The sequence below is a fragment of the Vigna angularis genome, chromosome 5 (assembly GCF_016808095.1).
Source record: "Vigna angularis cultivar LongXiaoDou No.4 chromosome 5, ASM1680809v1, whole genome shotgun sequence".
Taxonomy (NCBI): domain Eukaryota; kingdom Viridiplantae; phylum Streptophyta; class Magnoliopsida; order Fabales; family Fabaceae; genus Vigna; species Vigna angularis.
Genome location: NC_068974.1, coordinates 13,016,118 through 13,042,689, shown reverse-complemented (window position 1 = coordinate 13,042,689; position 26,572 = coordinate 13,016,118). Strand labels below are relative to the sequence as shown.

The 26,572-nt window shown below is 30.7% G+C and overlaps 1 protein-coding gene across 3 annotated transcripts; it reads left to right on the top strand.

Moving 5' to 3' along the window:
- Positions 1–5,792: 5,792 nt before the first annotated feature.
- On the top strand, positions 5,793–9,621 carry LOC108322545 (myb family transcription factor IPN2). Of its 3 annotated transcripts, XM_017554676.2 has the most exons (7): positions 5,795–6,127; positions 6,336–6,412; positions 6,552–6,618; positions 6,726–6,792; positions 7,085–7,127; positions 7,667–8,288; positions 9,396–9,621. In XM_017554676.2, the coding sequence occupies exons 1-7, from the start codon at positions 5,950–5,952 to the stop codon at positions 9,401–9,403; spliced, it is 1,062 nt and encodes a 353-aa protein (XP_017410165.1). In that variant the 5' UTR covers positions 5,795–5,949; the 3' UTR covers positions 9,404–9,621. The 3 variants fall into 3 exon arrangements, with proteins under 3 accessions (XP_052734488.1, XP_052734487.1, XP_017410165.1); XM_052878528.1 differs by lacking the exon at positions 9,396–9,621 and having other exon boundaries at positions 5,793–6,127; positions 7,673–8,457; XM_052878527.1 differs by lacking the exon at positions 9,396–9,621 and having other exon boundaries at positions 5,794–6,127; positions 7,667–8,457.
- Positions 9,622–26,572: the final 16,951 nt, after the last annotated feature.

Here is a 26,572-nt window from a genome sequence, read left to right as displayed (position 1 = left end):
TACTTAACCGCGGTAGAAGATGACATTTTTGAAATTATTTTTAAACTATATGCCGCGGTTCGCCGGCAACCGCGGTAGAAGATGGCATTTTTAAAATTATTTTGAAACTATATGCCGCGGTTCGGAGGCAACCGCGGTAGAAGATGGCATTTTTAAAATTATTTTGAAACTATATGCCGCGGTTCGGCGGCAACCGCGGTAGAAGATGGCATTTTTAAAATTATTTTGAAACTATATACCGCGGTTCGGAGGGCAACCGCGGTATATTCCTCTAAATATTTCAAATTCGTTTTAAATTTATTTCAACACAACTGTCTCCCCAACTGCCTTTCACAGAATTTGAAAAGTTACAGGGGGTATATGTCGCGGTTCTCTGGGGAACCGCGACATATACCCCCTGTAACTTCTGAAATTCTCTGACTGGTAGAGAAGTTGAGACGTTACAGGGGTATATGCCGCGGTTCCCCAGAGAACCGCGGCATATACCCCCTGTAACTTTTCAAATTCTCTGACCCAGTCAGCACCTGCAATAAATTGGCAGGGTATATGCCGCGGTTGTGCAGAGAACCGCGGCATATACTCTGTTATTTAATTTTTTATTCATACGTGGCGTCAAAGGCAATGGTTGACTGGGGTATATGTCGCGGTTCCCAGTAGAACCGCGGCATATATGTTCGTTTTATTTACAAAACTGCCACCGCGCACCATTATGCTGCGGTTTTCGTTGAACCGTGGCATAATGTGCGCTGTAAAAACCCGATTTTTTACTAGTGTTTACAACCATGGTTAACAGTAAATGATTTTGTATCAAATCATGGATATATTTTTTACATGTTTCTCAAGGATTAGTATTGATCGATTTCCTACTATTGTTCACATCTAAAGCAATTTGATGTGAGCTCTTCTTCCACAAGGTTAAAACTCCTTTTTTAGTATATTTAGGATGTTTTCACGTTTAAGTGTCGATAAAAAGGAGTAATTTGACGTAAAGGTTACTAATTTTTTGAACCAATTTCACTCCATCACTTAATGAATTTGATCTCCTTCTACTTGAATTTCAATTAGAATCTTATGCATAATCAGTTTGTGTTTTTGGTTTTTTTGGTTTTTTGATAATGATTGAAATGGAAGCATAATAACAATGAATGAAGTATAATGTAAAGGTGGTAAGAACTTAAAGTGATGATAAGTGTGTTGATAGAAGAAGTTCCAATAAAGTAACAAGAACATTAAAGTAAATTGCAAAAGGTAAATTATCAAGAAAAATAAAGGAACTTGTAACAAAAAATGTTAGAATTAATGAACCTTGTTTCTCAACACCAAGAGGGGGTGAATTGGTGTTTTATAAAAACATACACTTTTTAAATCTTTTTTGCAAATTAGAATGATCTTGAAATCTTTCTTGTACAGTAAGCAAATATGTATGCAATGAAACTAGAAATGTAAAGAGATAAGGATAGAAAATCAAACACAGTTTTTATCCTGGTTCGGCCTCAATACCTATATCTAGTCACCCTCCCAATCAACATTAGATTGGAGAGTATTTCACTATAATGATTAGAGTATTACAGTCAATACTTTATACAGCACACTCAAATGTAAACACCTTACAAACTCTCAATCAAATATAGAACAAAATACACCTGCAAACACAGAAACCCTTGTCCTTGTTGCAAAAACCTTTTGAGAATCCCCTCTCCAAGTCAAGAGTTCCTCACTCTTCTTCCTGGCATGCACGTCCAGGGAAACAACAAATCAAAGATTGCAAAATCTTCTCCTGATCAAAACATATGCACCTTCAGTCATGCTAAAGTGACCAACCAATATAGTCCAATCAATTGCCTCTCAAGAATTCCTCAAGATTCTTAAAATTCTTCGCGTTCTTGATTCTTGGAGCTTTTGTTCAACCTGTATAACATGTTTCTCACACAGAATATCAGATATGACAATTTACAATTGATCAACAGTTGTTACAAAAATTCAAGCAATGCGTAAATATATAGTTTTTATCATTTTTGACGCAAAATAATCAATTACTATACTTATGTAATTGGTTGCATTAAATAGATGTAACAGCATTACAACCAACTTAGCTCTTAATTGAATGCTCAATTAGTGTAATCAATTTGCATTTAATGTTAGTCAAACATATTTAAAAATATGGCCGTTATAGCATTTTGACTAAGCTGAAAATAGTTTTCAAAAGATAACTGACTTAGAATACACCAAATATGTAATCGATTAAGCTTATCACTTAAAAGAATTTTGAAATTTTTTTCTTCCCAAAAACTCATCACATCACATTTGAAAATGATATAAGCAAACATACGAGTTTTAATTGATTTAAAAACTAATGTAATTGATTCAAACTAGTTGTTTTGCCATAATTCAAAACATAAGTTTTCTGATGACTGTAATTGATTATTACAACACTGTAATCGATTATGTCATGCAGATATGTTTTTGTGCATGTGGTTTTCATTACATAGAAACATACAGTGTACATATGCAAATATAATCACATCATAAACACAATAGTATACCTAAAAAAACACAATATGTCCATCATATGCATTTGTCATACTATATTCATTTATCACAGTAAGCGTATACAAATTCACATATGTATAACACAATACAAAAACAATTTTATGTTTTGACATGACAACCTTCATGCATTGTTTCTATTAATGTGTTGTCATCATCAAGAACAACATAACAGGGATTGGATTCAGCTACATTGCTCCCCCTATCAACAAAAATCAACGAAAACAGTGACCCAAATTACAACAACCAACTTTAGATTAGTCATTTTTCCTGTTTATAATGTTTCTTAGAATATATGTATTGTTTCACAATTTGTCATATCGTAAAATACAAAATAAACTTATTTATAATTTCTAACCCTCTTAGGAAATTTACAAGATTTAAAGTCAGATTTGAACAAGTTACATATAACTTCCTAAAACTACCTTTAGCAGTTTTGAAGTCCATGTAGCTTAAGCAGTTGATATCTACTAAGTTTCTAGAATGGTTTCTGCTTTTTCCTTCTCCTTGATTTGCTTCTTAGTTTTGATCGCTAGTTGCTCTTTTATTTTCTTTTTCCCTATATCAATGTTCTAACTCTAGGTGAATAAATAACCCATCATAAGTAACATGTATGTCTTATGACGACCATCTCATAAAAAAAACACTTTATTAATTTGACCTTTATTTACCTCATCTCATGAACAAGGTACTATTGTCCTTCACTAACATAGTCTCAGTGTCATGTGATGTGTTATAGTCCTTTACTCATCATTCTTTGTAAGACTTGACTTTCGATCCATTAAATGGTATAAGGTTTTACCTTCAATAAGTTATACATAACTTACTTTATTATCATTTGAGTTTACAATTACTGTTTAATTTTTGAATAATTTCTTGATGTCCTCAACATGTATCATGATTGTTTGAACCATCTTAAAATTATTTATTTTTCAACTATAACTTTATTGATCAATGCTCAAAAATCGTTATATACACTAGGAAGCATCGTTAACGTCTTTTCAAGTAATATATATTTTTTTCATCTTTCTTCCCAAACAATCTGAACATAACTTTCTTACCTCTTCCTTTTCTCTCTATTTCCGAAAAAGAAAATATTGGGTTAATATAGTTACCTAATGAAGGAGCTTTATATTTGAAGAGAGACATATTAATGAGACGTTAATAATAAAGAAGGAGCGGACGAATACAAAAGCAAATCTAACAAGTGCATGAATATGTTGAGACAAAGTTTTCTACAACAAACCTCTACAAGGAAAAAAAATGAAAAAAATTAAGATTAACTTTTCTTAGACTAAAATTTTGAATTTTGAAAAAATTAAAAAATTTGAAATAAGTTATACGAAATAATTTCTATAAACTAGGTTATACACAAGTAAATTTTAACTTGTAAAAGAATCAATTTTTTTTATCTTTTTTCTTTATTAGCAATTCTTAAGAACAGACAAACTAATCAAAACATGCTACTAATCACTTGGATTTACAACCGTGGGAACAATTTTTATAGGGACGGTTTTCCAATAACATTGTTATATAAGCAAATTGTGTATCATTAACTTTCATACTTTTCGATTTGGAAAGAATCTTCCTTTGATTGTCAAAAAAGAAAGCATTTATTCTCATTCGATTTGGAAGAATCACCCCATTTTTTTTCTTTCTGTTTTCTTTTAAATATTTATCAGCATCATTTCTTAATGTATGTAAATTGAATTTGAAAGTTATTATAATGTGTATACACTATTTAAGATGAATGGATGGGAAACTTGAGCAACACAAAAGTTGTAAGGGATTGAATCTTATAATGCTTTATATCTAGAACTCCGCCATATGATTGCAGTGACAATATTTACATCTTCAAATAATACCAAGTATAGCATAAATTCATAATTTGTCCTTAAATCATTATATATATTTTAGGAAAATATTTTTTCTTCAAAATATTTGTTTCATGTAATTAAATATCATTACATGATTTGTGTACTTTGAGATATCAGCTTACTGAGATGTTAAAGTACATATACGTTCCTGATTATATATATATATATATATATATATATATATATATATATATATATATATATATATATATATATATATATATATATATATATAAACACCATTGTAGATTATCTAAACTATTTAACTACTAAGTTATATACAAAAATATGAAATCAATTCTATGATGTTAGATTTTAAATCAGTATTTTCATATCTTGAATAGCCGAAAAGAATGGGAAGAACATTGACAAATTAGGCACAAGATTCTCGTGGGTAGTTAGTGATTGATACAATCTTTTACATGTTTTTTAGTATTTATATACTGTATGTCTAATCTAGATATGGTCTCATTTATTATTATTATTGTATCTTCTTGATAAATTTCTTCAACAAATCCATAAATATTGTTAGAACTACTAATTTTTTTCTATTTTAATATTAATGGGTTTTTACTTTTAGAGCAATCTTAATAGAATAAAAGAGAAAAAAAAATAGTGAGATAATTAGCGCTAATATTTTTAGAAGACGTAAACACATCTTGCAGAATGAGAACGCTATCTAAGGTGTTGTTGATAGTTTCATACTAATGATTATGCTGAAAAGGTTGTCGTACCACGAAACGACCATGCAAACATGAACGATCAAATGCTGAGGTTATGCCTTATGCCCAATGTACAATTCAATATGTAAAGATCTACTACTACAAATTCCATACTGTCCATTGTCAAAGCATAACAAAATTGAGAATTATATATATTGAAAGATGAAAATTGGGTTCATTATTTATTACAAAAAAAATATATTTAAAAAATTGTAGAAACTTGATACAATAAACTCTCTTAGTAAATTAAATTAAAAGTTAATATCAAAAACTATAATATGAAAAATGAAGTGTTCATTAATAATTTTTTAAATATCAGGGTTAGTATTTTTATTTTATTTTAGGCTCATTTTTCTTGTAATAAAGCCTTAAGAATCTTGATTAATCTCTCTCACTGTCTCTATATATATTATATACATTATAACATAAAAAATGAATAATTATATAAATGATATGATTGGTGTTAGAAATGATTTAATAGTAATGAAAGGGTGGAATGAGATAGAAAGAGACTGTGCGACTTTTTACAAAGGAAGGGTTTGCATGTTAGAATAGGAATGCTTTATTCTTTTTTAACATTAAAAGAAGAAAAAAAAACAAATCTTTTTTATTTAATACATTCTTTTTAAGCAAGGTAGCTCTTCCCTTATTCTCTACACTATAGAAGAGGTGTGTATGCAGCAGCTATAGCCAAAGGCTTTCACATCTTCATTTCCTCTTCAATCAAAACGCACCATATTCATCGAATTTGTTCTTCAATTTCTTTGTATTCTTCTCAGTTTTCTTCTCTCATCAGAGAAATAATGGATAGAATGTTCCCTCCCAAGAAGCCTTCTACTATGAATTCCAATGACAGACCCATGTGTGTTCAAGGAGACTCAGGCCTTGTTCTCACCACAGACCCTAAACCACGTCTTCGTTGGACTGTTGAACTCCATGAACGCTTTGTTGATGCTGTTGCTCAGCTTGGAGGACCTGACAGTACTCTTTTTAACACCCCTTTTTCTTTTTCTTAATTTTTTAAAGTGCCTCATAGATTAGAAAGAACATCAATTCATAATATATAAACGTTTGAAAATCAGACACAAGTTTTTTATTACATGGAACATCAGAAATTGTCCTGATACATGCATGGAGATGCTGGTGTTGCTTCGCTCATAGACTCTCTTTTGTGTTGTGTGATTTTCAGAGGCCACTCCTAAGACAATCATGAGGGTTATGGGTGTGAAGGGTCTCACCCTTTATCATCTCAAGAGCCACCTTCAGGTTTGAACACTAGCCATATTCAATTTTGCTTTTTTATTTTTCATTTTGGAACATTTTTGTGACACTGGATTTCTCTGGCTATCTTGTTGCCTCTCTTTTTTCCTTTTTCCCTTTTCCTTTTCTTCTCTGAAATTCGTAGAAATTCAGACTTGGAAAACAGCCCCACAAGGATTTCAATGAACACTCTATCAAGGATGGCATGAGAGGTTGTTAATTACTTAATTAATTTCTATTTTCTAGTTCATCACTTTCCTTAATCTCTTAATTTGTTTACACTTCATGAAGTTTATTATACTTATTCATATCACTGCAGCTTCTGCTTTAGAACTTCAACGAAATATTGGCTCCTCTTCTGCCATGATTGGTCGCAACATGAACGAGTATGCATATTTCACTTCTGTTAAATCCTTAACACAATAAAAAAAACTTGAAGAGAATTAGTTTTCCATCATCTTCTCTATTATTTCAATTTACTGAAATACCTTTTTCGTTTATTAATACATTTATCTGTGTGTCTGATTTAACTTATTCTTCGAAAAAAGAACTGATTTTTGTTTATTGTAGAAGAAAAAACATTTGTTATATCTAAACTCAGATTGTTTCTACAAATATCTATGACATGCACTGAGTTTTTCTTTTGATTTTCTTTAACTTGTTGGATGCAATATGTAGGATGCAAATGGAAGTGCAGAGAAGACTGCACGAACAACTAGAGGTAAACATTACACTTTAAAGTCCATATGTAATCATGTGCTTGAAAAATCCAAGGATTTAAACACAGTTAGGTTTTACTTTTCAGTTAAACAGACTAGTTTGAAATACAAAGATGAAACATATACATGAGAAAAACATTAAACCTTGAAATAAACTCATGTTTCTGGTTTTCTTTACATATATGGGACAAATCTATCCAAATATTACGAAAATGGAAAAGTCGGAAAAATATTACTAATTATAAACTAAATCGTGACTCATGACGACTTTAAAAACAAAGTTATAAAGACTTCACACAAATTTCTGTGTAAGTAAAATCGTCAGTTTTATTTTTCAAAAATTAATATTAATACTGAAATTGTCTTGCTTCGCTTTTTTATAAATTCATGAAGAATGGAATCCTGATAATTTTGAAGTCGTGGTGAGTGCACATGACTTAGTTCATGATAGATCTGATATAAAAAAAAAATCCTTGTGTCTGATTAGGCTTGTGACATCATGTTTAACATGGGTTTAGGTGTATTAATGATGATTTGTCAGGTTCAGAAAAACCTTCAGCTGAGGATTGAGGCACAAGGAAAATACATGCAAAGTATATTGGAGAAGGCTTATCACACACTTGCTCATGAAAACATGGGCACAGGCATGAAGGGTGTGGGATCAGCAGGTCAAGGAAGCACTGAGATGGGTGTGATGAAAGAATTCTGTTCTCTGAATTACCCTTCTTTTCAAGATCTGAACTTATACGGTGGTGGTGGTGGTAGTGAAGAACTTGAAGGGTTTATGGCATCGAATAGTGAGAGTGTGTTTGAGGGAAAGAAGAGAGTTTGCCCCTACAGTGGAAGTGGGAAGAGTCCATTGATTTGGAATGATGATCTCAGGCTTCAAGATTTGGGAACAGCTTCATCATGCATTAGCCCTGAAGAGGACCCTTTCAAAGGGGATCACAAGGTTCAGATTTCACCACCATCAATGGATAGTGACCCCATGTCAGAGATCTATGACACAAAGCCATTGTTGCTGCATGGAGAAAGTGTATGTGTAGGTACCAATCACAATAAATTTGAAGCTTCTATGAAGCTAGAAAGACCTTCACCACAAAGATCACCCCTTCAACCAGAAAGGAATAGTCCTATGATCAATGCTAGTTCCATGGCACAAGGTACAATTAATTTTCTTTTGGATCATAATCATAATTATTATTAGTCTACAAATTTCACCTTTCACTTTCTCTACATGCATTTATTTTAGTTTCTATATATATACATGCATTTTAATTCTTTTTAGTTCTCATATGTACAATTTTAATATTTTGGATTAATTATATTTTATATGATTTGTGTATTTTGTTCAATTTAATATTTTTATTAGTAAAATACTTAGTAAAGTCTTTTAGTTTTTAAAACATAATAAATTGATCTTTAAGATGTAATAAGTCTCTCCTTTTAATGAAATATTATTGCATTTTAAAGTTAATTAAAAATTGATTACCTTTTTTGGTTAATATTATAATACCAAATTAAGCAAAATATAATAAATAATAAGACTAAAAAAAGTAGTTAAGTCTGAAGTATTTTAATGTGACATTTTAAATTGATAAAAGGATTAAAAATAATATGAATATAAAAAAAGGATAATTTTTATTTTTAGTTTATATAATTAAAAATAATTTATTTTAGTTTATATACATAGTTTTATTTTTATTTAGAATCTATATATGTTTTAAATTTCTTTTATATATACACATATCAATTTCAATCTCTTTTAGTTCTTATAGTCCAAATTTAAAAGACTATGAAAAGATAGTAAAAAAAGCATATATTAGAATGAAAAGTTTTACCTAATATAAATAAAAGGTAATATTTTTTCGAATATAGGAATAAACTAAAACAATGTAAGGTTAAATAGCTTTTTGTAACTTCAAAATTAATCTTATTGAATTAAATGCTTCTTTTTTATGCTCAACATTTAAAAATAGATTAATTTAGTTATGAAAGCAATTTATTAATGTTAAACTAATGGTATTTACATATAATTATTCAAATATGATAATATATATATATATATTGATATAGCTTTCTGGAAATTAATCTGTCAACACCCTTAATATAATAGTACAAAAATAACTTGTTATACTTATATTTACATATTTATTAAATATTGATGTAAAAAAATCTGAAAAAAATTGAGAGATGGAAAAAATCTTATTTAATCATTAACCAATAATTTCCTTATTTAGGTAATTAACTACAATTTGTATGCGATGTAGGGTTTTGAATTGGTTGTTAGAGAGATGAGAAGTTCATAAGCAGCTTACTTCGGCCACAGAGCTATTGTTTATATAAAGCCTTTGCATGGAAAATCAAAGTTTCATTCTAATTCTATGTTATAAACGCGTTATATTGTACTTCAACAAGAGCTTACAATTATGTCCTTACATCTAACATGTACAATTTTGGTGGATGATTTAATATTGAATTTTGTTAACATACTAATTATCGGTATATAAATATATATATATATATATATATATATATATATGTATAAATTATTTTGTTAGTCATTGTTATATAACTTCTATGGTTTTAAATTTGTTGGGATAATACGTTAGAATGAATTATTATCTAATTTTGCATTTTTCATTTTGGACTTTAGAGAGTTAAAAGAGTAAGGCATATATCTTTAAATTGTCTTACCATGTCTTTTAAAAGTATAAGACTATTAGACATATTAAAACATGACTTTCAATTGAGATATAAAATAAATGATAAAATGTATAATTGATTAATGAATGTATATCATTTCATAAACTATATTAATTATTGGAGATTTCACGCTAGAACTTAAGGATAATTTATAGTATATAACTTAAAGAACTGAGAATTTATAATATATAGCTAGATACAAATCTCATCTTAAAATCCAATCTTATATAATTAACTTAAACTTAAATTTTATTTTTTAACGTATTATAGTCATGAATTAAAACGCATTCCTTAACAACCAAAACATAAAAATAGTATTAGTTTTGGTCATTAATAACCAAACCATATATCTCTCTTAACTAAAACAAAAAGAAAATAGTACTTTTAAAATTTTGGTGAACTTATAAATTTCTGTTCCAACCAAAACATATACATATGCTTTAGTTTTCTTAAATTAGTAAAAATTTTAAAATTGTCACAACGTTTTTATATATTTAGTTTTTATTAATATTGTAATATATATATATATATATATATGTGTGTGTGTGTATTACACTGTAAATAGATGGGTAAGTATATATTTTTGTTCCACACATTGGAGTGCAAATAAGATAGAATTAGTTTTTTTTTATAGACATTTAAAGAGAGAGAAATTAAAAAGGAAATAATTTTTTGTATAAATTAAATTAGCTTACATATAAATTAAAGTGATGTTTTCAAAATTTTAAATAAGAGCGTTTTTACAAAATTAGTTTATCTAGAAATTAATTTGATTTTTTTTAAAGTGTTTTGTGGGTAGAAGCTTCTATAAAAAAGGTTTAAGCAATAAAGTTTCAATAAAATGTATCGGGAAAATATTTTCTATAAGAGTTATAAAAAGGTGAGTTATTAAGCTAAAATTGATTTATATATTAACTAATTCGTGGAAATTCTCTCTACTTATAAAAAGTATATTATTTTATTTTTCTTACTATAGGTCTTTATAAGAGAAAAGTTGTTAAAACATATCTCAATATATCTCTTTACATATATTCCTGCTCATTTCTTTTGGTGAGTGTGAAGAACATTCTTTGCGTCGCTATTAAGCATTTTCTTCTCATATACATACGAATTTAAAGCGAGAGAATAATGAATCTCTTTTTCAAATGAAGGAATAAGTTGATATAGAAAGAGCATTCTTTGCGTCACTATTAAGCAGTATCTTCTTTTGTAATTTTATTTTCATAATATAAAATATTCTTTGAGTGTTTTATGTATATAATACTAATAATATTAATTGTTTTAGTCTTTTATATTTAAAATTTTTCATTTTGATTGTTTGGGTCCTTTATGCATATATTTAAGAACAATTGATTCTGAATTTGACTCAAATGGTTGTTATAATTTACTTCGTCATCTTTGTATATGTGAGGACTTTATTTGATATTATCTATATCAACAAGTGAAATGGCCAAGTTAAATTCAGTATGGTAGAAATATTTTTTTATAAATTATCGTTGAATTTCAATTCTAAAAGTCTAACACCTCAAAATTTTGTAGTTTTAGCTTCATTAAAACATGTAGATTCTTCATTTGAATATCCAAATGGAAATGTATAATATATAATTAAAATATATACAACTAAAACTAAAAGTATAAGAAATATATAAACATTCTAAATATTTATGAGAGTTTCCTCTCAAGTGGGTACTTATAGAATCATTGCTTCTCAAATCAAAATAGATATTATCATATATAACATGAATACAACCACAAATAGAAACTACATGGTGTGCTAATTGGTTTTTCATTAACAACCTTTTAGGACAAGGTAATTCCTTACCAATTTTTTTAAAGTATAAGTGACACTTCACTTCCAAATTTAAGGTCAGAAATTTTGATTGATTCTCAATTTATCTATTTGAGTCATTTATCTCATAAAATCCTTTAACTTAATACTTACACATATCCCAATAGTATCTCTCCAACTCATTAAATACATATACTCATCATCATAGTAACACTACTTTAGTTATTACTTTTAGCATCATTAATAGAATAATAAAACTAGTAGAGTGTACTAACCATTTCTCAAAATTGAACTAACCCTCTTTACCTATTCTAATATTCTAATATGTAATCAAAATTATTTCTAACCTATTGGTACGATCAGAATTACATTTATATATCAAAATCAAGAATAATTCCAATAATTGAAATTTAAACTATCAACAATTAGTTATTTAACAATCAACATAAATCATTTAATATATATTATAAAGACAACCTTAAACTTTTCATACACTGTCACAAACAATCACTAATCTTTCTGAAACATCTAACTAATCTAAGTAATTGTTCCTTCCAAGTCAAATGAGATGTGTTTGTAAAAGATATTCTTACACTTAAGTCAGTCAAACATTAAACAATATTAAATACAATAATGAATCAACATAATTAATTTGTCTTGTGTATTTATTATTTATACCATGATTATAAGTCTTCACTTTTCAATGGATCTTAGTCTATATGGTTAATTACCTTAATTAACTCTATATAATATTCTAAATGTTTTATATACTACCTTTAATTAATTAACTGGTCATTAAGATGTTGTCTTAGTTAATATGATGCCATTCTGGTATGGATATACATAGACTGAATACGTATTGACTCATGATCAATGGTTAATCAAACACATGTAGTGCATAAACTATTCTAAATAATTCTAGACAATGTTCAACTTATATAATAATTATGTCTTCCAAACAGTAATGACTTGAATTCTAAGAATTTAATATCTTAAATAAAGAATCAAGTGAATAAAACCAATTCTCAATATTAAAATTGTAAAAATCTAGGATAATTACAAAAATAACTAGAGGAAGTGGAAGAACAAATTTAATGTAAATATGGACTTAGAGTTGACTTAGATGAATTCTTCTAACAAATACGTTCTCATCAAAAAATAAGATGACAATACCAACTATTAAATATGAAAGAATGGCAAATTTTAAATAATATAATTTAAACTTTTAGCATTTATTAACATCTCTTCTTAAAAAGAAAAATTATATCTCACAAAAAAAAATATTAATTGAAACGATACGATACAAATTAGTTACCTAGAGTTTGAAATATCTAACACTTATTTTACTTTCTATAAAAAATAAAGATAAGTTCGACCATCAATGGTAAAGGTCCAAGATATATAAAAGAATCAATTTTGTGTTACTCCAAGTAAGTTTTTTAGCCAAGAGCTACACTAATGATGATATTCTTTTCCACGAAGTTCCTAGAAGATGATAGTTGAGGCAGACAAAGAGCATCTATCTTTCACTCTCCCTTTTAACTCCTTTACTGTCTTATATATTCCTTTCGAATAACATAATCTGCATATATATGAACTATAAATTTTTCTTCCAATTTTACCTTGTGTTAGAGTATATGTAATTCAATTATATTACCTAAAGGAATAAATGTACTTTCTCTATCTAAAATTTACTTTTTTTTTCTTATGAAAACCAAGTTTATTTAAGTATATTTCGATAAATTTTTTCATAAGTATTTCACTAAAAAAATCAGAGAAAAAAAAAGTTAAAATTAATTTGTTTCTTAAAATTATTAGTTTACTCAGAAGTTAATTTAAATTTTTTATATTATTATTAAAATTAATTTTTTTAATTTTTTATATTATTATTAAAATTAATTTTTTTAATTTTTTATATATCATTTTTTTCTTATTTTTCAAGTATTTATATGTATGGGTAAGTTAGTTCAGCACATCCTTAATTTATTTAGAAGATTTATTTATGTAAGAATTGCACCAAATAAAAAAAAAATTGTGAAGGTTAAATTACACTAATTAGTCGATGTAAAAAATATCTGATAAGAACTTAAAGCTAATGATCACATATTTTCCGGAGAAATAATTTTTCATAGAAAAGAATAAAATAATAAGAATTAAAATAAAAATTACAAAAAAGAATTAAAAGTCAAAACATGTTTTTAAATAGAAAAAAATGCGAATATATTTAGCAGCAAAACTATATTCACATGTAAATGTGGAAAATCTACACGATTATATCATGACTATAATTTCCAACACAATTTATAATTTTCCACGATTGTAAAATTAAAATGCAACAAAAAAAAAGTATTTTAAATAACGTGATTCTCAAACAAAAATGTAGTTTAAAACTGTGGCATGAATATTTATTAGTTGAAAAAGTTAAAATACACAAGGAAATTATATATATATATATATACATATATATATATATATATATATATATATATATATATATATAGTATTTTTATTTAATATATTTTAAAATTTTGAGTTAATAACGAAATACAAGCTTATCCACGCATTGTTTCTGTTAAGATTTTAAACTTTATTGAGCTTTTAGTTTACTCGAATTGGACGTAAATTAATTAAAAAAAAAAAGCATCAAAAGATGGAAAAGAGAATATGGGAAGAATGAGAGAACACTGAAATGAGAGTGACGAGTCGTATAGAATTGCAACGAGGATGTGAAGAACTTTTGATAAGATCCAATCTATGGTTCACCAAAGAACCTAAGAGGAGCAAAACTAGAATAGGATACCTCAAAATTTTAGTTAATTATTTAAATATGTTTTTCTGAAATTAGAAATTATTTATTTATTTATTTTTTTAATTTTTCAAAGAGTTAAAAATTTTATTTGCACCCTAAGATAATTGTTATGTAATTATGCGTTTAATAAAAGTAATAACACGAATACTTAAATATTTTAATAAAGATAACTTTTGGATGGATAAAAAACATAAAAAGTTTATAAGGAGTTATTAACTCAAAATTTCTAAAATTTTTAAAATTTCTAAAGATAATCATAACATTGTTTTGACAAAATATAGTTATAAGGAGTTAGCATTTGACAGAATTAAGTTTAATTGATCAAATTTTTCATCTAAGTTATTAACTAATTTTCCATTTAAGATTCAACCTTCTTTTTATGTTTGGTTAAAAGAAGATACTATAGATATAAGATTTAACTTAACACTATCAAACATAGAATTGGATATAAAAGAATTTTTTTTATTGCGTATTATTAGCTCATTCTTTTGATATTATTTGTAATCAGGGATGAGTTAAACTCGTACTTTTTTATAAGATTAGTAAAACTCTTTAAGAGATTCTAAGAAAGAAATAGATGTAATTTAAATTATATGAATTAGTATAAAATTTGTGTTTTATTATTTTTCTTATTCAAAAGCTTTTATAAAATTTTTTAACATTATCATCTAAACATATCCTTATGTGTTAATATTTTGAAAACCCATCAGACGACTTTTGCAAAAAGTTTTAAAAACATTATTGACCTCACCTCTCCCTCTTTCCTCTTCCCCTTCTAGTATTTTCCTGTGTATTTCAATATATATTAAATTCATTAGCTCAACAAATTGTCAAATTATTTCAAAGTTTGAGAAAAAGTCTTTATTTATAGATTTTTCAAAATATTGTTGTCGTTCTCTCCACTACAAGTTGTTGCTCATTCTCTCAATCGCAAGTCACTACTTGATGTTGCTATCATTAAGAGCGTAAACCATACCACCTTGAAGTACCACTCCTGGTCTGAGTAATCACACCACTCCTATTCTAAGTATTCGCACCACTCATGGTACTTAGCAACCTTTGCCAATATTTCCTTTGATTATTCACACCACTCCTGGTACTAGACTACCTCACCTAGATTTCCTCTGAGTATTTGCACCACTCTTGGTACTAGACTACCTCTCTTAAATTTCCTCAACTCAAACTGAGTTCAGTTATAAGTGTTTTAATTCTCTCCAAAACTGCAATCAACGATTGCTTATAAGTCGTTCAGACTATTACTCTCGTAGAGAGGATATGATTACGATATATAGCAGTCTAAACACTCGCATATGTTTTTCTCTTTTCTCTTTCTCTCTTTCTTACAATCAGTAAGCAATATAACAATGAACCTTGAGAGTGTTTCTTTTCTTCTTTTCTCTTTTCTCTTCTTCTCTTTTTCTACTCAGATATTCTTCTTTTTTTCTGCTCAGATATTCTTCTCTTTTGAACACTTCTAAGGATAATTATTTCGTTGTAAGCTTTTCTCTTGCTATCCTCTTTATTTTTCTTTCGAAAGCTCTTCTATTTAAAGGCTTCTTGAATAAATGTCTGTTAGGCTGAGTGTTCGCCTTGATTCTTATGCTTTCTCTTTCTTCGTGTACCTCAACTTGTCAGAGTATACATACTTTTTTAGTACTTTGCTTGAAGTAGGTAGTACGTCCTTTTGTTAGAATCGCTGCAGCGGAATTATTAGCGTGGTAACAAACCAAGAGGGGGGTGAATTGGTTATATACTTTTATTTTGCCTTTTTAATATTTTTCTCTTAATTCTTTCTTACTAAGCAGATAATTGAATGTGAATAACAGAGTAAGGGAAAGAGAAAAATTGCACAGGTGATTTTATCCTGGTTCAGATCACTAGGATCCTACGTCCAGTCGCTTATCTCAAACAAGATAAACCTTTTTCACTATCACAAAACAGTTACAAATATTAGTCACGCAGAAAAACAATTTGTAACAGTTTAGAAATTACCACCTCTCTTGAAACCACAAGAGATGAACTTACACCTCCTTTGAATCTTCACAAAGGATGACCACCTCCTTCGAATGCTTCACGAAGGATGAATCTCTTCCAGACACTTCCTCAGACACACCAAGGATGAACCAGCTATTCCTCTGTCACCACAGTACCACTTCAGGACTTTGCAGACAAGAGTTTCCTTAGCTTCAGCAAATTCACAGAGTTCTCAAAGAATTCAGAGATCTTTGGCACAAGGGAAGAGTTGTTTTTGAGATAAAGAGTGAGCCATTTTATAGACTCAGCCTAATACCCTTCCATTCTCGAAAACGGGCCATCTAACGCATTTAATCGATTAACATAAGTATTAATCGATTAAAATGAGTACAACGGCTAGTTTTTCAAATCTGAAATCCCCAACGGTCAGTGTTAATCGATTATTCTCAGGATTAATCGATTAGCTAATCGATTATTATACACTTTAATCGATTATTCCAGTGGCACTTGGGTTTTCAGGGCCAGCCTCAGTTTTAATCGATTAAAACTAGGTTTAATCGATTAAAACAAAATGAGGACGAAACTCAACAGCATTTAAATGTAAATTACAATAATCGGTCCTAATACATTTGTGAGTACTACTTCATCAACTTTGATTATTACAAAAACTTTAAAAATACATAAATCTTCAATTTGTCTTGACTTGTGCAACTCTGTTCATCATCAAAACTTCATAGTTGATTTTTGCCAACATTCTCCCCCTTTTTGATGATGATCAAAAATTCCTCTAAGTTTAAAGCTTTTTAATAATCTGAAACAGTCACAACTCATAAAAAGAGAGATTAATAGAAAATAATAATTTTAAACTTTCTTCTCCCCCTTTTTTGATCAGAAGAAAAAATGCGTGCTCCCCCTAAATAAAAAGAGATAAGGCATATTGAAAGATGAAATAAACAACACTTTTTATTAAGGATGCACATAGTCATAAAACCAAACAAGACAAGCAAATAAGTCCTAGAATTCATCACTTTCATCACTAAGAAGATGTTGCTCTAAACCAGAAACCCTAGTGTCTAAATTTCGGAGATGAGTACAAATTTCTTCATGGCGAATGTTTTGGATGTTCATCATCTCAGTTTGAAGGCGAGTCATCTCAGTCATTTGTCTAGAGAGACTTTCTAGACTGTATTCCTCATGGACTTGAGATGGGCCAGCAACATTTGTGGGATCAGGCATTGGAATATCTTCAGCTTCATCTTCATTGCCCTCAATAGTGTTACCAATAAGGAGTATTGGTAAATCTTGAAGAAATGTGTTTTGATGATGCTGCAAGAAGTTTTAGTTGAAGAAGATATTAGAATTAGTTAAAAGCAATTTGTAGAGATTAAATGTAGTAGGAAATTCTTGTAAACTTTGTAAACTTTCATTTTTAACTGCAATAATCGATTATGGAATGGCAATAATCGATTATCACAGAGTCATACAGGAATAATCGATTATCACATCATATAATCGATTATCACATCATATAATCGATTATCACTCTTTGAAAACCCTGTAACGGACTCGAATAATCGATTATCACTAACAATAATCGATTATCTGTGGCAGTTATAATTCATATCTGCGAAATTAGAATAGTTGGCTATATAAGGTTCTTCCAAAACTCTAAGAAGACAACTCTGAGCTTTTTGAGAATACAGTTTGTCTGAGGAAGTTCTAAAAAGCTAGTTCAAGTGCTTTGCCTGGTCTCGTGAATAGGAGAAGCTCGCGTTTCGTGTGTCGATAGTTGGAGCGGTTCTCTTCGAGTTGGCAAGGTGGTCATCTTCCGGTTCGTTCGTCGAAGGAAGGTTTTATCTCTCTGTTTTTTATTCACTCTTATTGTAATTGGTGAAACTGATTTTAGTGAAAACGTTAATCACTTTTTATAGTGATTAACAACTGGACGTAGATTCTTTTGAATCGAACCAGGATAAAAATCCAGTGTATCAGTTTTTCTACTTCCTACTCTTTTTATTGTTTTATGCACATCAACTGTTTGATAAATTTTCTCTAAGAAAATTGTTTTTCTAAAACGGACCATCGAAACTTGATTTGTGACCGTAACACGCTTTCTGAATATTTTATTCCGCTGCACAACTCTATAACGGTACCGATTGTTCCAACAAATAGCATCCTCAGGATGTATGTAAGATTGTCCCTGTTTGATAAAACCCATTTGTCTTAGGGAATTATCTCCAACCTTGTGACCAGGGAGGACAGTCTCATGGTTTTCATTGGTGATATCCACTCCTTTGAACACACAGATTTGGGAAACTAGGAGAGGATATGGAAGAGAGGCTACATCTAACCTTTTGGCCTTGTACATAATTGTCTTAATCAGATGAGGCCAATTGAGAGGAATGCTCTGAAGAATACCGTATATGATGATGAGATCAGTCTCAGAGCATTGGGCATGATTGGATCCTCTAGGGCACAAAATCCAGACAATGAGGTAGTGCAGGAGACGTTCTTCCATCTTGAGTCCACCTGCAAGGAAAAGACGCGCATTGTGCTGACGAGGATTGCAGAGAAAGGACTGGTAGACCGCTATCTTGTTGAATTGTGCAAAGTCATCTGGGATAGTTTGAGAATGCTCTAAGACAGGGACTTTTGCAACATTAGTCCAAATGTCATTGTCCAAGACAATGTCTACACCTTTTACTCTTGTTTGAAACACCCCATCCCGGATCTTTAAATTGTAATAGAAAGTGCGAACGAGATCCGGATAATACCTTCCACGGAGTTCCATAAGGTGTTGAACTCCTTGTTCAATGATGAGATTTGGGAAGGAAAAGTTGTAAGATATATACCAGGATAGATCAATGAATTTTTGCTTGATCAGCTTCCTTTCCTTCCAGAATCGTGAGAAAGATAGTTGATCTGCTTCATCGGAGAGCCACCCTTCTACGGTAGCATCTCTTGTTGGAACAGGATTCTCCGAAACAGCACTGGTTCTTCTTCTCCTCCTTCTTGAGGATTCAGCCATTGAAATAAAGGAAAGGCAAGGGTTTGGGTGAAAGAAGAGAGAAAGTAGAAGAAATAGGCTTAAAGTTTGTTCAAGTAATGAAAATGGGGACCAAAGGGTGTATATATAGGCTTAAAAACGTGTCCCAACGGTTAGATTTGGAGAATATGGCCGTTTATGGCCGTTGGCAACGGCTAGATTTCGAAAACAAATTTTTTAAAAAACTGTCTGGAGCGTATTTAATCGATTAAAGGAAGTTTTAATCGATTATGTAATCGATTAATACTTGGATTAATCGATTAATCCAGTCGCAAATCTATAGGTAGCGTTTTTAATCGATTTGCAAGCAGATTAAATGCGTTAAACAGCGAAAAATGCAAGATTAATTCCAAATATGCCTATTTTACTATTTCTAATATTCCAAGATCTCTCCTAAGCTCAAAAAATCTATCCTTGGGCAAAGCTTTGGTGAAAATGTCCGCTAATTGATGCTTAGAATCTATAAACTCCATTTCACAATCACCTTTTTGTACATGGTCTCTAATAAAATGATGCCTAATTTCTATATGCTTGGTTCTAGAGTGCATGATGGGATTTTTGGTGAGTTTTATGGCACTGGTGTTATCACACTTAAGCGGAATATGATCCAAATGAATACCGTAGTCTTCTAATTGCTGTTTCATCCATAAGATCTGTGCACAACAACTACCCGCTGCAATATATTCGGCTTCAGTGGTTGACAAGGCTACACAGGCTTGTTTCTTAGAGTGCCAAGAGACTAAGGAGATACCGAAAAAGTGACAGGTTCCACTGGTGCTTTTCCTATCTATTTTATAGCCTCCATAATCAGCATCAGAAAATCCTACAAGACTAGGTGCAGCGCCTGAAGGATACCATAACCCAAAGGATGTTGTCCCCTTAAGATATTTAAAGATACGTTTTATAGCAGTGAGATGAGACTCCCTAGGGCTTGACTGAAACCTAGCACACACACATACACTTTGCATGATGTCAGGTCTACTAGCAGTGAGATATAATAAAGAGCCAATCATACCTCTGTATTTGGTCTGGATTACCTCTTTACCTGTCTCATCTTTGTCTAAGTAGCAGGATGTCCCCATGGGGGTTGATGCTTCTTTGGCATTGTCCATCGCAAACTTTTTAAGAATTTCCCTGCAATACTTGGTTTGAGATATAAAGGTTCCTTCCTCCATTTGTTTGATTTGAAGTCCGAGGAAGAAAGTAAGTTCTCCCATCATTGACATCTCAAATTCTCCCTGCATGGACTTAGCAAAATTCTCGCAGAGAGTTGCGTTAGATGAACCAAAAATAATGTCATCTACGTATACTTGAACAAGTAGAAAATGTTTTCCATTCTTTTTAATAAATAAGGTTGAATCAATTTTTCCTCTGTTGAAATCATTTTCTACCAGAAAATTGCTCAGACGTTCATACCAAGATCTAGGTGCTTGTTTTAAGCCATATAGTGCTTTCTTTAATTTGTAGATGTGATTTGGGTTTTTAAAATCTTCAAAACCAGGTGGTTGTTCAACAAATACATCTTCTTTGATATAACCGTTTAGAAAAGCACTTTTAACATCCATTTGAAATAATTTAAATTTCATCATAGATGCATAAGCAAGAAGTAGGCGTATTGCCTCTAACCTGGCAACTGGAGCGTATGTCTCATCATAATCTATACCTTCTTCTTGACTATATCCTTTTGCGACAAGCCTAGCTTTATTCTTGGTTATGTTTCCTTCTTCATCCAGTTTGTTTCTGAACACCCATTTAGTTCCAATTACTTGATGAGTGTCTTTTCTGGGAATTAATTCCCATACTTGATTTCTTTCAAACTGGTTGAGTTCTTCTTGCATTGCGATACACCATTTTTCATCTTGAAGGGCTTCTTCAATGTTCTTTGGTTCAATCTGTGACACAAAAGCGACATTCATACAATAATTTGCAGTATTACTTCTTGTGTTTACCCCTTGTGTGATATCGCCAATTATGTTGTCCAAAGATAATCCTCTAGGTTGTTGCCATATTTTATTTAAGTCTTCATCTTGAGGATCGTCATTATTCTTTTCTTCGTTTGTCTCCTTTGATGAATTTTCACTTGTTCCTGCATCAAATTCTTCTGACTCAAGAGGTTTTGCCTCAAGGTCCATAATTTCATCAAAAGTAACATGTATGGATTCTTCTATTGTAAGCAGATTTCTATTAAAGACTCTATATGCTTTGCTAGTTAAAGAATATCCAAGAAAAATTCCTTCGTCAGCTTTTGAATCAAATTTTCCCAAATTCTGTTTTCCATTGTTTAAAACATAGCATTTGCATCCAAAGATTTTTAAATGGGAAACATTGGGTTTTCTATTTTTGAAAATTTCATAAGGAGTACGTTTTAAAATAGGTCGAATTAACATTCTGTTTAAAACATAGCAAGCAGTACTTACAGCATCAGCCCAAAATTGTTTAGGAACATTATTTTCATTTAACATAGTACGAGCAAGTTCCTCTAATGATCTATTCTTTCTTTCTACTACTCCATTCTGTTGGGGAGTTCTAGGCGAAGAAAAGTTATGAGAAATACCATGTTCTTCACAAAAATTTTCAAATAATTCATTTTGAAATTCACCACCATGGTCACTTCTAATAGCTTTTATTCTTAAATCCTTTTCATTTTGAATTAAAATAGCAAACTTCTTAAATTCTTTAAAAGCTTCACTCTTAAGAGTGAGAAACAGGGTCCAAGTATATCTTGAAAAATCATCAACAATAACTAAAGCATAATAGTTTCCACCAAAACTTTTTATCCTTGAAGGACCAAATAAATCCAAATGTAAAAGTTCTAAAGGTTTTAAAGTAGAAACAATATTTTTTGAATGAAATGAATTTTTAACTTGTTTCCCCTTTTGACATGCATCACATAATTTATCTTTTACAAACTTTAATTTTGGTAAACCAATTACTAGTTCTCTAGATACTAGTTTGTTAAGTTGTTGCATATGTATATGAGCAGCACGCCTGTGCCACAACCATGGGTTTTCCTCTTTAACAACTAAACATGAAATATTTTTATTTAATACGTTTTCTAAATCAATTAGATAAATATTATTATGTCTAACTCCTTTTAAAGCAATTTCAGAAGAATCACTCTTAAAAATAGTGCAAGAATTCTTCTCAAAAGTTACCTTGAATCCTTTGTCGCACAGTTGACTGATGCTAATTAAGTTATGCCTCAGTCCTTCTACATATAGTACGTCTTTGATCATCAAGGTGTCTTTGCTTCCTATATCCCCTTTTCCAAGAATTCTTCCTTTGTTGTTGTCACCATAGGTAACAAAGCCTTGTTCCTTTTCTTTAAAGTTTGTAAAGTTTGTTATATCTCCTGTCATGTGTTTTGAGCAACCACTATCGAGACACCACATGACTTTTCTTGATTTTTGTAATACTTGGCTGACATTATCATCATCTGCCATTAAACAGATGTTAGCTTCTTCATCTGAATCGCTTGAATCTGAAATGGACTCATTATCGTCTTCCCATGCAATGTATGCTTTCTTTTTCTTGAAGAATCTTTCCTCCTTTTTGTCTTCACCTTTCTTCTGATTTGGGCAGTCTGCCTTTAGATGCCCCTTTTCTCCACAGCTGTAGCATCGATAATTTGAGGAAGATGCTTGATTATCTTTCTTTTCGTACCTAAACCTTCCTTTACCTTTAGACTTCATGAATTTGTTTAATCTTTTGATCACGAGGCTTAAGTTTTCCTCTTCGTCTGAGTCTTCATCTTCCGATTTACCTTTGCTTCTTTCAACCTCTGATTTTAATGCCAAACTCTTCTTGTTGGTTTTGGCTTTTGCTTCTTCTTCATCAAGTCTTCCAAGATCTAATTCATGTTCCCTCAACTTTCCAAATAGTGCCGCCATAGTCATGGTGTTGAGGTTTTGTGACTCCGAGATTGCAGTCACCTTAGGTTGCCACGACCTGTCTAAAGACTTTAAGATTTTAATGTTTAGTTCATCAGTATCAAATGACTTACCTAGTCCAATGAGATGATTGACAATGTTGGTGAAGCGTTTTTGAACGTCAGAAATTGTTTCTCCTTGCTTCATCCGGAACATTTCATATTCTTGAATTAGGGAATTCTTTCTTGCCCTCTTTACGTCATCTGTTCCTTCATGTGTTACTCTGAGCACGTCCCACATTTCTTGAGCAGTTTTGCAGACAGAAACCCTGTAGAACTCATCAACAGTCCATGCTGATGCAATAATATTCCGAGCTTTAACGTCATTCTGAAATCTTTTCTTTTCTTCAATGGTCCATTGACCACGGGGCTTTGGTTCCTGTATATTGTTAGTAGGAACAGAAGAACCAGATGCAATAACATCCCAAATTTCACAATCAATAGATTCAATAAATATTTGCATCCTTACCTTCCAGAATGCATAGTTCTCACCTGTGAATAGTGGGGGTCTATTGATTGATGCACCCTCTGCAAAGGTTTGATGTGATCCTGCCATTTGAATGACTATCAAAGCAAGCTCTGATGCCAATTGTTAGAATCGCTGCAGCGGAATTATTAGCGTGGTAACAAACCAAGAGGGGGGTGAATTGGTTATATACTTTTATTTTGCCTTTTTAATATTTTTCTCTTAATTCTTTCTTACTAAGCAGATAATTGAATGTAAATAATAGAGTAAGGGAAAGAGAAAAATTGCACAGGTGATTTTATCATGGTTCAGATCACTAGGATCCTATGTCCAGTCGCTTATCTCAAACAAGATAAACCTTTTTCACTATCACAAAACAGTTACAAATATTAGTCACGCAGAAAAACAATTTGTAACAGTTTAGAAATTACCACCTCTCTTGAAACCACAAGAGATGAACTTACACCTCCTTTGAATCTTCACAAAGGATGACCACCTCCTTCGAATGCTTCACGAAGGATGAATCTCTTCCAGACACTTCCTCAGACACACCAAGGATGAACCAGTTATTCCTCTGTCACCACAGTACCACTTCAGGACTTTGCAGACAAGAGTTTCCTTAGCTTCAGCAAATTCACAGAGTTCTCAAAGAATTCAGAGATCTTTGGCACAAGGGAAGAGTTGTTTTTGAGATAAAGAGTGAGCCATTTTATAGACTCAGCCTAATACCCTTCCATTCTCGAAAACGGGCCATCTAACGCATTTAATCGATTAACATAAGTATTAATCGATTAAAATGAGTACAACGGCTAGCTTTTCAAATCTGAAATCCCCAACGGTCAGTGTTAATCGATTATTCTCAGGATTAATCGATTAGCTAATCGATTATTATACACTTTAATCGATTATTCCAGTGGCACTTGGGTTTTCAGGGCCAGCCTCGGTTTTAATCGATTAAAACTAGGTTTAATCGATTAAAACAGAATGAGGACGAAACTCAACAGCATTTAAATGTAAATTACAATAATCAGTCCTAATACATTTGTGAGTACTACTTCATCAACTTTGATTATTACAAAAGCTTTAAAAATACATAAATCTTCAATTTGTCTTGACTTGTGCAACTCTGTTCATCATCAAAACTTCATAGTTGATTTTTGCCAACACCTTTTAGGCATGGCTTCAACTGAAGAACATTTTGTGAATACCTCTTTTGTATCTACCATCCACTTATGATATTTTGATCTAAAGCTTTGTGGATGCATGTAGAATAACTTCTCTGAAAAGAGTAGAGTAAATTGTGCATGCAGTAGATATGTCTTTTCTTATCACCTTTGTTGTTTTTGAACGTTAAGCATTTAATGTCATTTAATGCTTGCTCAAAACAACAAAGTGCTTTTTGATTTCCTACCATTAAGCTAGCATTTGACAATTAAGCTTTTCTCTTAAAGATACCAAGCGTTGAGTAAAACTTCATTGTTGGACGAAGTATTATTTTAGCTCCTGGTACCACTTAGGAAAGTAAATGCTTCTTTTGCTTTTCGTCTCTTCTTTAGACATATAGAGTTTAGCTTGTTTATGTTTTCTTTTGTATTTAATCTTTTAGTCTTTTAGTGTGTTTTGTCAAAGACATCGTCTTGACATTGTTATGTTTGCAAGAGCTAAACGGAATACCCTTTGGGTATGATAAGCTTTAAGTGTTTAGCTTTAACTCTCTTAGGCATAATAACCATTTAGCACAACGCTTGAGTGTTTTTAACCTAGATGTTTTTCTATTTCCTAAAAACCTAAGTGTTTTCCTAAGGTTTTCTGTGTTAGGGATTCAGGTTCTAAGTTTTGTGTAGATTTTCTATGTTGAGGATTCAGGTTCTAAGTCTTATGTTTTCATCCTAAGTTGTTTTCATATTATTATCCTATTTTAATGTTATTTGATTAAACTTCAAAACATGAGAGCATTTAGGTGCATAGACGATTTGTCTTAACACACCTTTCGAGAGCGTTAACTATTTTTGTGAGGAACAATTCTAGGCTCTCTTTTTCCATCCTCACAATTATAGTTTTGGTCTTCTTCACACACTTCTCCACCTTTCTCCACCCTCTTTTCCCTTCTCCACCATCCACACCTTATTAATGCCTTTATCGACGCTCTTCACCTTCGCTAACATTCTCACCCCATTGCACCATCGTTTGTTACCCCTTCATTATTCTCTAGAACACTCTCCAAAACCCATTGGGTGCCCTAGTGACATTATTCATCATGTCGTCTTCTCTTGCTTCTCTTGTGGTCTTCTTCTACTTGATTTTCTCGTCGTCTTCTTCTACTTGTTTTTCTTGTGGTATTCTTCTACTTGTTTTTCTTGTGGTATTCTTCTACTTGTTTTTCTCACGGTCATCCTCCTAATGTTACTCTCCATTAAGTTGACTTTTTTATTTGTTATTTATAGATTATATATGATTTAAAGATGTATATGATCTAGAGATATTTGATTAATTTTATTATTTAGAGATATTTGATTTGTTGAATGTAAAATTCCTAGTTAGATTAGAAATATTTGTATTGTTGAATGTATTGGTATTGTGTTTAGGGACGTCTGACCCTCGACAAATATTATTTATTGTTTTTATCTTGCACTATTTCATTGAGTGATTCTTAGTTTTTCATTTGAAATTTAGTACATTGATTTTTGTACTACTCCTTCAATTTTAAATGTCTTTTCATGTTAATTTGA